Source organism: Aulonocara sp. 'chitande type north' Nkhata Bay, linkage group LG12 (genome assembly GCF_057382095.1).
Source record: "Aulonocara sp. 'chitande type north' Nkhata Bay isolate Kocher_YH1m ecotype deep benthic linkage group LG12, A_spYH_male_GT1.1, whole genome shotgun sequence".
Lineage (NCBI taxonomy): Eukaryota > Metazoa > Chordata > Actinopteri > Cichliformes > Cichlidae > Aulonocara > Aulonocara sp. 'chitande type north' Nkhata Bay.
Genome location: NC_141355.1, coordinates 2,432,888 through 2,449,854, shown reverse-complemented (window position 1 = coordinate 2,449,854; position 16,967 = coordinate 2,432,888). Strand labels below are relative to the sequence as shown.

Sequence of the window (16,967 nt, the reverse complement as noted above, 5' to 3'; positions counted from 1 at the left end):
TAGCTGCAGAAAAGGCTAACATTGTTATCTTTTTACAAAAAACAGCTGAACATGAGAGGTTTTTGGACCAATTTTGTGTTCTCCATTCTTTAAGCACCGGTTTGAGCACCGTTTGAGCACCGGCACCGTTTCAAAAGTACCGATTTGGCACCGGTATCGGATAAAACCTAAACGATACCCATCCCTAGCAGTTACTGTTACTGGCATGTCAGTATCAACAAAGCTAGATCTCACACACTGTTAGAGCCAAATAGAAATGTCAGTTTTTTTATCTGAATATTCTAAGTCACATTTAAATGCTTTTCAATATTAGTTTTTTTTTTCCTTCAGTTTGCATATTAAGATTTTTTTGCACAGTTCATCCTGTTATTGTTTTGCTGTTATAAAGTGTAGGTAATTCTGCTGATGTGCCCAGGGTTAAAGTTAATCAGAAAAGGAGTTTGAAAAGCAACAGTTTTCTTTTTATAGCTGTTTAATGTGTTTTATTGACAGGAATAGATAACCCGGACTTGAACTGAAAATGTTTTATTTTCAAACTGACAGTTTTGTGTACAATAAATTCCTTTCTTCAGTGTTTAATGCCTGCCTTGTTTTCATTATTGGATTACATTTAAGCTGCCTTTTGGAAATCACGAGTCAGAAACTTTATGTTCTGCAGAAGAGACAGAAGCTTATAGAAAACAATTGCTTTCAAAACACACGGGTCATGTGACTGTGACAAAATCTGAAGTTTTGGTGCACTTCACCCCAGTTCCAACACGTGGCGTACCTGCTGCTTCAAGGTACTGCCAGGCGCCAGAATTCACATTTTTGTCAACCGGAGTGATTTGTAATAAAGATTTGTTTTAGATAGTACCGCTTTAATTTATTAAATGTGCATGTGTAAAAGAAAACAATACCCTCTCTCTGACCTGGATTTAAAGTGTAATCAAATAAATATTATATAGATAAATATTCTACTCGAATAATTACTGGCATAGAGATGTGAGAAGGCAAGATACTGCTGGGTGAGCTCATATATGCACTTGTATAAGCAGAGAGAGAGTGGCACACAGAGCTGCAAACTCTTAAAAATATCTCATTAAAAATATCTTCCTCACTACAACCGTATATTCACATACTGTGATCAAAAAATAAAGCAGACCGAGCTCAAAACCAACTGTAAACCTGTGTGGCTATTATAGTAAATGTAGTAATGTTACCCAGAGATATATTTGAGGGCTCACTTGTGACCCATCCCATGTCCATCCAAGAGAGGTGGGTTAGTGCAGCTCGGACAAGCCATTGTATCTCTGCCCAGAAAGCCAGTTAGCGGCTAGCTGACTAAGCTATCAGAGTTAGCTCCAACGACGGACACAAGTTATAGCAAGGACTGCATGGGACATAACACTTTAGACAGGCGAGGCTGCTTGTGACATTATCCACCAAATTTCCCCTTGTGGGACAATTAAAGGATTATTCTATTCTATCCACTCTGCCATAGCCTGGTTATAGACTCAGCACCCGAGTGCCTTCATTGCTATGTATGGGTGACTTCAACCATGTCAGCTTTGACTATACTGCTAACTTTCACACAGGGAGAGAATTGTAGACCTACTGTATGCTAATGTTAAGGATGCATACAGTTCCTCCTTCGTCCCCCGACTGGTACGCCATGTCCCAGTGGCCCCCAGAATTACAGGCCTGTGACTTACACGTCATGAAGACACTGGAAAAATTCATCCAGCTCCAGCCTATTGTCATGCCACAACAGGATCCCCTTCAGTTCCCCCACCAGCCCCGCCTCGGAGCTGAGGACGCCATCATGTACCTGCTCAATCATGTCTACGCCCATCTGGACCAGCTCTCTACCCTCTACACCACAGACTTCATCCACTGCACAGAGACCTGCCATCTTCAGAAGTTTTCTGATGACTCTGTGGTGGTTGGATACATGGGTGATGAGAGTGAGGCTGTGAGTAAGTCCTTTGTCACATGGTGCAAGCAGAATCCTTTGCAGCTCAATGTGACAAAGACCAAAGAATTGATTGTAGGGGTCCTCAGGAAGCACAAACTGGACTCCAACCTGCTGCTGACCTTCTACTGCTCGTCTATTGAGAGCCAGCTGACATACTGCATCACAGCATGTTATGACAGTTGCACTAAGGTGGATAGAGGAGTAGTCAAGGCAACACATATGATGACCTGTGGCCCTTTCCCCTCCCTGATGGACATCTATTCCTTCTGCTGCCTCAACAGAGCAACAAACATCAAGGACAGCTCCCACCCTGGTTTTGACCTGTTCAACCTGCTTCCCTCAAGAAAGTGCTACAGGTGCATCGGCACAAAGACTGACAGACTCAAAAATAGTTTCTTCCCAAAAAGCTATAACCACCCAGAACTCACACGTTCACTGACTTCTTCTCTTTGGCTCTAACGGAGGCGGTTGCCTCATCTTATCTTTCCTGCTTGGTTTCTTATGTCCTTGTCTAGTTTTGTCTAACTTTAACCCTCAGAGAGTCTCTCAGTCATGTTCTATAAAACCTAAAGATGGGCTCTGAGTACCCAGACTGTTCTTATTGAACACAGATCATTGACGGACATTTAGATCTGCTCTAAAATTGGATGCAGCTCGATCGCACTAAACCCAAACAACCACCATTTCTCTCATCTAACTACCCAAGTTACTGCTAGAAGGACCTCAAGGCCGAGGGTGGCTGAAAACAACAAATTCTTCTCCCTTATAACGAGACTGTGTTATGGCTCTCTGCGCTACACCCTTCAAGGCGCAGAGAGCCTAAAAGGTTGGCTGTAGGACTGTTTACTTCTGCCCAACCGGGTGAAGGGACACTCTCTCAGCTGAACACAGGATACACATGCGCACACACACACGTATACAGACACAGACATACCCTCATCCCCCTCCTCCCTCCAAACACCTCAGATACTTGCCTCCAGCGCAGAGATGCTGCAGGACTGGATGCTGCTGTCTACACCGGGAAACTCTTACCCCATACCCACCACATGGTTTTTTTGTTTTCTGTTCTCATACTGATCTCCTACTAGAAGCTCAGTCTGAGATAAGTTCTCTTTTTCTCTCCTCCATGGATATTTAAAAAAAAAATACTGTCCATATGTATATAGCGCAGCAGAAACTTATAATCATAAAACTGGATATTTATAATTGAGCTATTTGTACATATTACATCTATTTCTTATATTTTGTAAACTTTGTACTAAATTAAAAAACAACATATGCAGTCTGTTACTGTTCTCATTGTCTTGGAGCAACTGTAACCTTATAATTTCCTTAGGATTTGATAAAGTATTCTCATTCATTAGAATCAGAATTTAGATTTGAACATTTTTATTTTTATGTACAAATATTATTTTAATATTATTATTGTGTGTGAGGGTGAAAAGCCCAAAGTTTTGGAAGAGGCATACAGGCACTGTGGAAAAAGTAAAAATGTGTGTGAGTTCTCTAAAACCATTTTTGTGAACACTTTTCTAAGTACCGTATGTTTTAAAATGTGAAACATGATTTTATTGACATGATCATCAAAGAACATGATTTTTACAGGGAGTGCAGAATTATTAGGCAAATGAGTATTTTGTCCACATCATCCTCTTCATGCATGTTGTCTTACTCCAAGCTGTATAGGCTCGAAAGCCTACTACCAATTAAGCATATTAGGTGATGTGCATCTCTGTAATGAGAAGGGGTGTGGTCTAATGACATCAACACCCTATATCAGGTGTGCATAATTATTAGGCAACATCCTTTCCTTTGGCAAAATGGGTCAAAAGAAGGACTTGACAGGTGCAGAAAAGTCAAAAATAGTGAGATATCTTGCAGTCTCAAAATTGCAAAGCTTCTGAAGCGTGATCATCGAACAATCAAGCGTTTCATTCAAAATAGTCAACAGGGTCGCAAGAAGCGTGTGGAAAAACCAAGGTGCAAAATAACTGCCCATGAACTGAGAAAAGTCAAGCGTGCAGCTGCCAAGATGCCACTTGCCACCAGTTTGGCCATATTTCAGAGCTGCAACATCACTGGAGTGCCCAAAAGCACAAGGTGTGCAATACTCAGAGACATGGCCAAGGTAAGAAAGGCTGAAAGACGACCACCACTGAACAAGACACACAAGCTGAAACGTCAAGACTGGGCCAAGAAATATCTCAAGACTGGTTTTTCTAAGGTTTTATGGACTGATGAAATGAGAGTGAGTCTTGATGGGCCAGATGGATGGGCCCGTGGCTGGATTGGTAAAGGGCAGAGAGCTCCAGTCCGACTCAGACGCCAGCAAGGTGGAGGTGGAGTACTGGTTTGGGCTGGTATCATCAAAGATGAGCTTGTGGGGCTTTTTCGGGTTGAGGATGGAGTCAAGCTCAACTTCCAGTCCTACTGCCAGTTTCTGGAAGACACCTTCTTCAAGCAGTGGTACAGGAAGAAGTCTGCATCCTTCAAGAAAAACATGATTTTCATGCAGGACAATGCTCCATCACACGCGTCCAAGTACTCCACAGCGTGGCTGGCAAGAGATATATATATATATATATATATATATATATATTTTTTTTTTTTTTTTATCTTATTCTTTCCCAGTTAAATTTACCCTTCATTCTAATTTGTGTTGTACAGTTATTTCATTTTTAACCTTAATTTATATTTTATTCCTTCCTAGTTAAATTTACCCTTTTTAATTTTTCATATTTATTTCCTGTCTTATTCATAGCCTTTTCCTTTTTTGTTTTCTTTAGGTCACGAGCAGTTGTCCAAGCATTTCACTACATATCGTACTGTGTATGACTGTGTACGTGACAAATAAAATTTGAATTTGAAAGGGTATAAAAGAAGAAAAACTAATTGAGGTTCTAAGTCACCAATGTTTAAATAAGAAAATGCCAAGAGGAGACTAGCAGCCCTGAGTCTGCATGCAAAACATGAAAACTCCATAGCAGTGATACTTGTTCTTACATAAGTGCAAACATAGGTGGTATTGTTCAAGTGAAACAAGAACATATCATTTTGGGTGAGGGGAGGAAGACGGGAAAAAAGACACACTGTGGAAAAGAGCCAAAGATTAATAATAAATAATGATTAAAAGCAGAGTGGAGCATAAGAAAATAAATCCAATAAAACCACATCATGGGAAGCCTCCGGCAGGCTAGACCTATTGTAGTGTAACTAAGGGAGGATTCAGTCACCTGATCCAGCCCAACTATATGTTTTATGAAAAAAAAACCCAAAAGGTTTAAGCCTTAACAGTAGAGTGTGTCTGACTCTGGTTGCACAGAAGAGGGCCCCGAAAGCTGAAGGCTCTGCCTCCCTTTCTACTTTTAAAAATCCCTCAGAACCAAAAGTATATTTGATGACTTTATGGTGTACATTTGTGAGTTATACCAGGGAGTCCATTAGCTCTAAATTTGAGGAGCACAGTATGCAGACTTGAACGCACTGAAGATGTAACACTATTAACAAGATAATCAACCTCTGTGGGAGTAGCGTTTAGGTAGCTCCCCTGCACTGTGTTGGCACATGGTTCATTGAAAGCATCAACTTTCCCTCACTGTGATGCACAACAGTTTAACAGTAAGACTTTATGCCTAAAACCAGGACTTTGAAACTTCATTTAACATTTTAGGTGAATTTCTTGTTTAAAAACAGTTGCTTCTGTAGTGTTATAACAACATTTTTGTAAGGACACTGTTTTCATTTCCCCTCCCTTTAGGACCCTGTCATCAAGATACCATTCAGCAATGTGTACCAGCATGTGTGCACATACCGGGACCTGTACTATAAAACATTTGAGCTTCCCGCCTGCCCACCTGGTGTAGACCCGATCGTCACCTACCCTGTGGCTTTGAGTTGCCACTGCGGTCGCTGTGCCATGGACACATCTGACTGCACCTTTGAGAGCCTGCAACCTGACTTCTGCATGAATGACATCCCTTTCTACTACTAAAAGAAGCTCAATCATATTTAAACACATTATACAGAGTATACGGAAGCTGCCCTGTTGTTTAGAATCAACCAGTAATTACAAAAAAAAAAAAAAAGTTTCTGCTATCGAAATAAACACATGATGAATATTTCTCTCAAACAGTGTCTTAAAAAAAAAGATAAAAGGTAATTGACGCCTGACGTCTGAAAGTTGACGCCACAGCTGGAGTAACTTTAACTTTCCTCATATCTTAAGGCCAGCAGAGATTCAAAATGACATCTGTGTAAAATTTACATGGAAAAAAGTTCTTTCTGTAAAGTGATATATAACCTAATTCAACAGTTTATGAAGAATTTATGTCCCATTGCTAGTTTCAAGTCTTACTGATGTGACACGATGCATTCACTTCATAAACTGTGGATCCGATTACAGTCAGCCTTAGTAACTCTAATTTGTGACTCTAATTGGATTTCATCTACTTTAATTGGACATTAAAGTAGGCAAGAAAACTACATTGAAGATGGTTGAGCTGGCTAAACGCTGGTGGTAGAGATGAAGATGGCGGCTTGAATGGATCACCTATTAGTGAAGAAACGATTTGACTTTTACCAATGGGATCTTAATATCATAGCTGTTAACCTCCCTTGTGGCCATAAAATGTGGAAGCTGCAATGCCCATCATGTTGAAAAGAAAGTTCAAGTTCTCTGTTCAGCTAAAAGAGACTTTTTCACTGGGATGTCAGACCTCAGGATCTTAAGCAGAGAAACAGCCAGTTTTTTATTGATGAAAAATGTATTTCTTTATTTCTTTATGTGAAATAATTATGGAAGATAAGCAGTCAGATCGGGGTGTCGCTTCAGAACGCAACAACTGACAACACCTTGGGTCATCCCTTTGTCGCTGACAATGTACCACCTGTTGGTCTTTTCATCATAGCACTCCAGATTGCAGAATAAGCCGCCATTGTCGGAACCTCCAACCACATACAGCTGGTCCTCCAGCACTGCAATGCCGAAGTTTTTACGAGGGTGTAACATGGGAGCAACGTTGCGCCAGCGTCTTGTTCTTGGGTCATATGCGATGACACTACGCAACTGAGTGATACCGTTAAAGCCACCAACCTGTGCAGACAAAGGACTTGTTACAGTCTGTAACGTAAAAATGTTCTGTTGTAAAAAAGTAAATAGGTCTCCAGATTCCAAAATATCTGATTCTAGGGTAATTATAGAAATCACATTCCAATAACCCAGTACATGGTACTTGGAAAATAATACAGACTCCCAAATACAGGTACAGTAAACATTCCATGTTTGAATTTCTGTCCGTAATAAGATTATGTTTTAAGCTCTTCTTACTACAAAGATTTCGTTATTGTAGGCGACCACGGCTCCCCCATTCCTCCCGGTTTCCATGGGTGTGATCAGTGTCCACTGGTTGGTGTCAGGGTTGTAGGACTCAGCACATGACAGAGGTTCATCTTCAGTAACACCACCAAAAATGTACACCTAGAAATTAAAATCAAGTTTAAGTCAAAATTACTAGTTAGTTTGTTTGCTTGCTTGTTTTAATCAATTTTAAATCATGCCTTTTATCTGTTTTTGTTTCTAATGTCTCTGTAAAGCACTTTGAATCACCTTGTTGTTGAATTGTGCTATACAAATAAATTTGCCTTGCCTTACTAGAATTAAATGTTTCAGCTTCCAGAAAAAACTTACAAACACTAAAAATGTCTGTGAAGGTTCTCAGTCATCCAGGTCATCGTATTCTAAGGAGCTTGGAAAGACATAAATCTAAAAAAAAATATTCACTTTTTAAAAATTACTCCCATTGGCCAGCTTTATAAGACTATTAAAAAAATGTTTTTTGCACAGAAGCTCACAGAAAAGTAATATTTTACTGTGGGCTCATGTTCCCGTGCATAAATGCGTTGGTTGGCTGGCTCCAAAAGATAATAAATCCCCATATGTTGTAAATCCAACTACATAGCCTTAAAAATCATTTTTACAGCCAGACACAAAAGACCAAAAAAAACCTAATCCATATGGATAGCGTCCTGGCTAAAATTTGGGTTTGTGACTGCTTTGGGAAGTGTACTTCCCAACCCCCCTGAGCCAAGGTCACCCCGTTTGTGGGGCGACCTTGGCTCAGGGGGGTTGGGAAGCGTATCTGTAACCGGAAGGTCGCTGGTTTGATCCCTGGGCTCTCTGTCCTGATCGTTGTGTCCTTGGGCAAGACATTTTACCCTACTGGTGATGGCCAGAGGGGCCGATGGCGCGATATGGCAGCCTCGCTTCTGTCAGTCTGCCCCAGGGCAGCTGTGGCTACAACTGTAGCTGCCTCCACCAGTGTGTGAATGTGAGAGTGAATGAATAGTGGAATTGTAAAGTGCTTTGGGTGCCTTGAAAAGCGCTATATAAATCCAATCCATTATTATTAATCTATTATTACTGACAGATTAAGGCATTGGCATCTTTTGGTGCATTTCTAATGGAATTATTTGACTGTACATTTTATTGACGCAGCTTGTTAACCAAGGTTGTTAGCATTACCAGTTAACTTTGTCCACCACTTTCTCCACAAAACCAACATGGCAGAGATCTTCCACTACCTCAATTCCACTTACCTTGCCGTGTAGTGTTGCAGCACCAGCATCTGACCTGCGCTTGTGCATCGATGCAATCATAGTCCACTGGTTGGTGTCAGGCTCATATCGTTCTGCATTTTTCAGTGTCTTTTGCTTTTGGCACCCGCCCATAGCATATATGCAGCCATTCAGTGTGGCCACACTGAGAAAGCCCCGCTCTTCATGCATCGGCCCCACCTCTGTCCAGGTTTGGCTGGTGAGGCTGAACCTTCTCACATGACGTGAATAGCTTCTGAAATCAAAACCTCCGATGCAATAGACACATCCATTGAGGTAAGCATAACCGTAGAATCCCAGACACGGTGTCAAGCTCAGCGGCACCCAGTAGTCAGCTCGAACATTGTACATCTCAATCTTGTCAAATGGTAAAGGACCACCAATGGCCAATAAGACTTCAGACGGCAGGCGTGTTTGGGGTATAGGTCTCTCCACAATGGACTCATTTAGCATCTTCATGGCAGTGGTTACCATATCCATGCATGCCGGACTACTACTCACCACATCATTTCTGCTCACAGTGCCAACCAAGTACTCAGTGGGTATTAATAGTAGGCGGACCTGGATGAAAACAAGAATCATAAGGGGAAAAGGCAAGAAATACAACATTAGACTGTATATAAGAGTTGGATGTAGCCACCATGCCACCACCCATTAGTGAAGTATAGCACTATCCCTATAATCAAAATGTCATGGAATCACCCAGATAGCTATGGTAGCTCCTGGCATTGCCTCCAATCAGCTGTGGCATTGCCCTTAAAGACCCTAACATTACCTGTAAAGAGCCACAGCATCACCTGCCAAACAACAAAGGCAGGTCATGGCATTACCTCCAAACAAGCAGTGGTGCCACAGTCAAGTTTCAATGCCATTATCTGAGCACTGAGTAACCTCCTGCTGTAGAAACAAGTCCCACAATGAGGGTTTGTCCTGTTGTAAATGCCTAAGGTCCAGTCAGTAAGTTCTGGCAGAACACGATGGGCATAGTCAACTTTTCTGTCAGAAAAGCTAAAGTGCAGTTCAGACACATTATCAATAATGCACTTCTGAAACTACAAATCAACGGCCAGTTTTATCTGGACGCAAGTGTAAATAATACTTTTACAATTTATTAAGGACTAAATGATGAGCACCTTCTGATGCACACTCCCAAGTGAATTAGAAACACCCCCCCCCCCCCACCACCCCCCAATGTGATTAAGAATGAAGAAGAATGATTCCCCTACATTAACTCTATTACCAAGCCTTAAGTTTGAGTAATTCTGCCATTGCAATTTTAGCTTTTTACACGTCAGCCATAAAAGGCTGATGGGCGAGCAGGTGGGCGGCCTGGACACCCAACTCTGTAAACACAATAGTGTACAATCAAACTTCTTTTTTTTTTGCATCAGGCATCAAGCTTATGTTTTATTTTTTATTCCCAATTCAAATTGCTACAGCGGAAGTTGCTTTCTATACTTTCAAACTGTACCATTCATTCAACAGCCCCTCACTGAGTAATAAACAAAATAAATGCACTTAGAGGAGCAATTAAATTGATATCCCATTTTCAGTTACCTGCTTGAGCAGTGCGGGCATGTCACACCCACGTTCCACAGGGGAATAGTTGATCCATCTGAGAATGGCCTCAAACACAGTGCTCTCCTGCTTCACATTGAGCTCATCATTCTCGATAAGATCTGATAGTTGCTGCACAGAGAGCTGAAGGAACTCCAAGGAGAGTGCACCAACCTCTTCAAAGTGATGGAGGATGTAGAGAAAGGCCTTTCCCCTGAGGTCAGGACAGTTGTGTAAGTGTGCCAGATTGTAGATACTGACGCAGTTATTTACACAAAGCTTCCTCTCCAGGAAGTCGCAGCAGGCTTGAATGATGCCAGTCACGATAAAGTGGTCTGCTTCCGCCAACAGCTCCAGTACATTGTCCTCCGTCACCACAACAGATTGGGTATAGGCATATTCCAAAATGAGGCTCATTGCTTTTGGAGACACAGTGGGGAAGTTGTAGACCTTGTTTGATGGTAGTGGTTTGTAGCAGAAGAGATCCCTGTGCAGATTCAGATCAGCATTTTCACATTGTCTCTCTGTCATGGAACTTAAAAAGTACCTGATGTCGTGCAGCTCATAGTTAAATAGCATTTGTATAATTTTTCAGCTGCATGCTTACTTGAGCAAACTGTGATCAAAGAGATATGAAATTAAAGTAACAAAAATCTAAAATGACTTGATTTCAAATGGGCAATCTCCTATTTAAGGTCATCTATTCAGACATGTGCAGAAAAACATTCAGCATTGCTGCTATGTTTAGACAGACAGAAAGATATAGAGTTGTCTAGGCATTGTAGCAAATATTCCTATACAGTAACAGGGTTAGGGCGACAGGGGACAGCAGGCATTAAATAGCTGCAAATATAATAACTGAATTTCACATTATCAAATTTACTGACTAGACAGAATTGGAAAGAGCGGACATGTCCCACTGCAACAGAAATGGCATATCATTGGCCACCTCTCAGTCTGGCCCTAAATTGATTACCTGCCTATTTAGACATACAATTTCAGCTAAACTGGTGAAGGCACAGCTAATATCACCACTGATGTGGTCCTTTTGGTGCAGGCCAGTTTGTGCACAAATTTATTAGAACTGCTGCTGCTGTTGTCGTGCTGATGAAATATAATCAGAAAGCCAGTTTATAGCGTCTGTAATCTTTCAAACTACCTCTTAACGGCTCATTGTGGAGTCAAACACAAACCTACACTATATATGTATCCCAACAAACCTCCCAAAATAAATAACTAAATAAAAATACAGGACTGATTTTTTTTCCCCCCTAAAAATTGCTCCAGAACATTTCTAGTGATCAAAAAGTACAGTGTAACATTGAAACCTCCCAATACCTGCTGCACTGTGTTACATGAAAACTTTGAAGTAGGATAAATGCAGAACCAACCACAGCCAAACAACACAGGCCTGCTCACCTGAAGTATGCACTGCAGTTACAGAGGATGATCCTGTGAATTTTAAACTCAACATCTCCAGCTCGGATCACAGAGTCACAAACCTGTCCATCCAGAAAAAGCTCCCTAAAGACGGTACTACGGGCGCTGGTCATTATTCAGATGTTACTCAAGATGTTTAAACTTCTAAAAAATCTCCTGTTTAGTGTTTTCCTTTAGAGAGCCGCCTACAGTTTGTGAGGTACTTTGTCTAAATTACTGATTACGTTAACTTATGCTGCCTGGAAAGTGTCACTACTCTGTTTATATTTGAAAATCATAGTGCATCATTCCGTTAATTGACTGTGTGCACGTTAGCATATGCTACTTCCGGTGCGGAAACGCCTTTGGGGAGCTTTGTTTCCGGTGTCCTATTCGCGCCTGGTTTACGGTCCAAAACAAGTTAAGCAAATGAATTAATCAAGCAGCGATTTACATTTCTATAGATGTCTTGGGCATTTACCCAATATATCTGTAAATGATGTTCATCGACTTGTTAATATTTTTCCCTGCACCTCAGGGCAAAAGAGAAAAGGGATTCAAATGTTATATTTCTCAGCTGTCCCTCGTTTACAGCGGGTGTTATGTTCTAAAACTAACCAGCGATAGGTGAAATCAAGTAGCCAATTTTATTTTTTGACGCTGCAAAACGTTTCGTGGACATCCAGTAGTGCACTTCAGAGTCACCCTGCTAGCAATCGATGCAGCGATTCTGCACTGTACAGGAGAGACGTCACGGAGGAGATCGTCTGCAGTAGGGCTGCACGATTTTGCATAAAATGAGAATCACGATTTTTTGGCTTAGAATTGAGATCACGATTCTCTTTTCCAGTATAAATATTTATTGCACTTATTAACTGCACATCAACTTCGTAACAGTTGAGACTGAACATAAAAACAATAAATAAACATAAAAACAACAAATGTCTCACGTTTTGTTGTTGCCGCAAAATGTTGTACTGCTTGAAATTCCGTCTCCACCATTGCTCGACACTGCGTGTATAGAGCAGGTAGTGCAACAATAGAAAAATAGTTGCGGGACAGCGTTTGTCTAGGGTGTTGATCATTTTCCTAAATCCCTCGTTTTGCACAGTGTTGATGGGAGCCATATCTTTGGTCAGGTGATAAGTGATAGCCTTCGTAATTTCTTTGTGCCTGCGGAAGTTCAGCGTGTATAGGGAAGCGCTGTATAAGGTTCCCGTTATTGATGTTTGGGTGGTTGACCGGGGCGGATTTTCTCCTGTCACTTTCTCGTCATCCCTGACGTGCTCTCCGTTGTTTTTCCCCTGCTAATTTTAGCATCCCACGGCACAGCTTCTGTATCACGTGGTATAAGGCTCCGCCCTTGTCATTTGTTGAGCAGAAAGAGTGAGCGCTTGTTTTCATGCAGATTACGTCCCGGATCAAAATGCGGTACAATCGTCGTCTTTTTTTTTTTTCTTTTTTTTTTTTTTTTTAAATCGTTGTCATTTGGAAATGAGATCGCACATAAATATGAATCGAGATTGTGATTTTCTAATGATTAATCGTGCAGCCCTACTGTGTAGGTGTGTACTTGACTAGCTGATCTCGACATAATGGGGGAAACATCTGGTTTGACTATTCTTCACCTGTAGTTTGAATGCTGAACATCTGCCTGTTTAAATCACGAGACCAGTCACTATACAGAGATGTGCTTCTGAATGTGGACGATGTGTCTTCTGCATGCAGTAATGCAGTTCTGCTTGTGTTGAGTGATGTAAACAACTGATCGATCTAAACTCTTTAAACGTAAAAATTGATCATTAGATTTTTTATGACACAACAGTGGTGAGTGTTCCCACCTTCTGCTCTTTGTAACTTAACGCGATCTTTCCGTTTTTGAGTTTTGGACATGATTTTGGAGTATATCTTTGCAGTAGCGATTGACCGCAAAGTCAAGCTACCGGAAATGTACAACCCCACATCCGGTCTCAAACCAGGAATTTAGCATTTTCTCGTACACAGGGTCAATTTGGTTCCACATATTTGTGTGAGCAAACATTCTCTGTCATGAACTTAAACAAGAACCGATTGAGATCAAGGATGAGTGACTCCCACTTGCGTGATATTTTATGCATCTCAACCACTGCCCTCAAAGCAGACCTAATTGCTTTACTAAAATCTAGATCTCAGTATCACCCCTCTCATTAGTCCAGGGATGCCCAAATTCTGTACTGGAGAGCTGCTATGCATGTTTTAGTTCTTTCTGGTTTAGCACAGTTGAATCAAATGAAGAGCAGGCCTCCAGGAGTGACATCCCTGCATTACTCATGTGTTTCTGAACAGTAAAAAGCATAAAGCATGCTAATGCAATACACAAAAGGAAACGTATTTTGTTAAACTCTTAAGACTCATCCAGGCTGGAGAAACTGATCAGGAAGGCTAGCTCTGTGGTCGGCATGAAGCTGGACACTCTGGTGACAGTGGCAGAGAAAAGGACATTAAAGAAACTGATGGACATTATGAACAATGCTGGGCATCCTCTGCACACGGCCATAAACAATCAGAAGAGTCTGTTCAGTGACAGGTTGCTTCTCCCCAAGACAAGAACTAACAGACTTAAAAACTCCTTTGTCCCACACGCCATCAGACTGTTTAACTCCTCTCTGGAGGGGAGAGGGAGGGGAGACAGGAGGACAAAGGAGGGGGGAACAACTAAGCTGTAGTGCCTCTTCACCTCACTGTACAATACCTTTTGTGCAATACTTTTTGTAAATAGTCAACAGTGCAATAGACTCAATACTTGAAATGTGCAATTCACTTGTATTTTTATTTTTTATTCCTATTTATTCTATTTATCCCCTTTGTATATTTTATTTATATTGTCTCTGTATTTATATGTGTGTGTGTGTGTGTGTGTGTGTGTGTGTGTGTGTGTGTGTGTGTATATATATATATATATAACAATTCTGTAACTGTAACTTCGGTCGTTGCTGTGCTTTTTTTTTTTTTGGAAGTCGAATTTCCCAGAGGAACCCACCCGAGGGATTAATAAAGTTCTATCTTATCTTATCTTATCTTATCTTAGATTTGGTTTTAACTGTTGATGTTATGCTCTTAATTCATAGTTGAGTGTGTTGTGTACATATTGTGTAAATTTACAAATGTGTTTATTTCTTGCAGCAAGTGAACTTCCAGTTGTGCAATCTTCCAGTATGTGAAAAACTTTGGCTTCCTGAAAGGTCTTGTAAAAGTCAAAGGGCGAAATTCACTTTAAAAAAAACTTTATTGATAACAGAACACTTTTCATTACTTATAACGCCTGTTTAAATGTTCATTAGGCAAAGATATTGCAAACTCATGGAAATTTAGGGTATTCTATACAGTTTGTTCAATGTTGTCTGACTCTCCAGATATAAATGAAAGGCAGAATTGTGTCTTTAGAGTTGTAAATGCTTGCCTGAGTGTCTTTTTATTTAGGTACATTTCTATTTTAAAAATAACGGGTAATTGTGACTATTAAAATTGTTCTTCATTATATTTTCATGTAACTTTGTTATGAAAAAAAAAGTCAAAAGGAACCATTGGCCCCCAGGCGTCTTCACTTTATAAAATTTGGCCCTCTTTGCAAAAAGTTTGGACACCCCTGGCCTACATAATAAGAAGTACACACTTGGAGTTTTTTTTTAAATTAAAAAAACTGTTCGATACTAGGGCTGCCACGATTAGTCGACTAGTCACGATTACGTCAACTATCAAAATCGTCGAAGACTAATTTAATAGTCGACGCGTCGTTTGAAGCTTTGTAAGATCCCAAAAGACGCAGGAATAAGTAGTAGGATTTGAGAGTGTAATAACGGACTGAAACAGAAGATGGCAGCACTGCATGTACAACGATGCCAGCTGCCGTTAAACCCCGAAGAAGAAGAAGCAGTGTCCCAGAATTCATAGCGCGGCCCTGCTCAGTTTCCAAAAATGGCAGCAGCTAGTTAGTTTTAATATTACTCTTATTATTCTTTCTGGGTCACAAAATAAATGTTTAACATATTTCAGGAGAGAATGTAGCTGTGTAAACTTCAAATATCTGCTCAGTTTATCAAGACACCACATATTTTCAAAAGCGCCCCGACATTTTCGGAGACGTCTGTTACCCACTAGCTCGATAGCTAGCTGGGGTTCAAGGCTCACTAGAGCCGTGAGAACACCGGACTCCTGGCAAATCGTTTTCAAACCCACCGCCGTCTTTCGCTACTCAGGTTAAACATGATATATAAGTCACTTAGATAACTTAAAAATGTTATTGTTTGGGTTTTTTCAGTATTTTATTTGTTCCTGAGTAAATCGGTTTGGCTGAGATTAAAGTTATAGTTTATACAGTCATTGGTTTTTACACAGCTGAATAAACGTCAAGCAGACAGCTGATCATCAGAAGTGTGAGATGCTCGAGAATATACTCCGGTGCCCTGTTATATTTTAGATAGCAAGGAGCAGACGGCTGAGTTTATTAAACTTCACCGAAACAATCTGCAAATTTAATTAAAATTTAATAAACTATCATCTTGTCTTTATTTTTTAGTTAGCACATACACTTAAAGCTGTAAGCTAATGATAGTTATATTAGAGCAGATGCATGCTGGTGCAGTAAGCTCTGTGTTGCATGATCTGATTAGTGGACTAATCGCAAAAATAATCGGTGACTAGTCGACTATCAAAATAAACGTTTGTGGCAGCCCTATTCGATACTGTCAATCATGAAATTCTAATAAAAAAAATGGAAAGTATGGGTTTAGGGGAGTGGTTTTGGACTGATAAAAAGCTATGTAGTGAATAAGCAACAATATGTACAAATAAATGAGTAGGAATCTAAATTGATGGATCTTGCTTGTGACATACCTCAAAGATCAGTATTAGGTCCAAAAGAATTCATGGATTCTTTATTGTCATTCGCATCACATGTTTACATGAGGTGGAACGAAAATTACGTGCAGCGAAAGAAACAGAGTAACGAAGAAACAGAATAAAAAGAAAACAGAATAACAAGTAATAAGTATTACAATTAAATCTATGCAATATATCGGGTGTGACTGCTTTTATTTTCTATTTCTGGTACAATACTAGCCTGCAAGCAGGAAAGAAATGATAAGGCAGGGAGTACATGTAACATTATGAGAAAACAGTGCTGAGCATGCTTCTGACTACTAACAACAGGCCAAACCATGGTCTCACACTGCCACCTACTGGTACAAAAATGGAGCATCAGCTACAAATATCCCAGACTAGTTACCAGGTCTATAGTTAAAACTAGTTAATTTAGAGGATTTTCAAAAGAAAATATCACTTACATTTAAAGTAAAATAGCTTAAATATAAGTTAATTCACATAAATGTGATTAGACATTAGTGGCTATCACACACACACACATTCATACTGTTGCTCTTTGATT

General features: G+C 40.3%; 1 protein-coding gene across 2 annotated transcripts; it reads right to left on the bottom strand.

The window, feature by feature from the left end:
• Positions 1-6,701: 6,701 nt before the first annotated feature.
• On the bottom strand, positions 6,702-12,833 carry LOC147316650 (kelch-like protein 10). 2 transcript variants are annotated; one of them, XM_086313175.1, is made up of 5 exons: positions 12,496-12,833; positions 10,127-10,613; positions 8,552-9,130; positions 7,284-7,433; positions 6,702-7,049 (listed from the first exon to the last, which is right to left on the bottom strand). In XM_086313175.1, the coding sequence occupies exons 2-5, from the start codon at positions 10,541-10,543 to the stop codon at positions 6,750-6,752; spliced, it is 1,446 nt and encodes a 481-aa protein (XP_086169301.1). In that variant the 5' UTR covers positions 10,544-10,613; positions 12,496-12,833; the 3' UTR covers positions 6,702-6,749. The 2 variants fall into 2 exon arrangements, with proteins under 2 accessions (XP_086169301.1, XP_086169300.1); XM_086313174.1 differs by lacking the exon at positions 12,496-12,833 and adding an exon at positions 11,546-12,461.
• Positions 12,834-16,967: the final 4,134 nt, after the last annotated feature.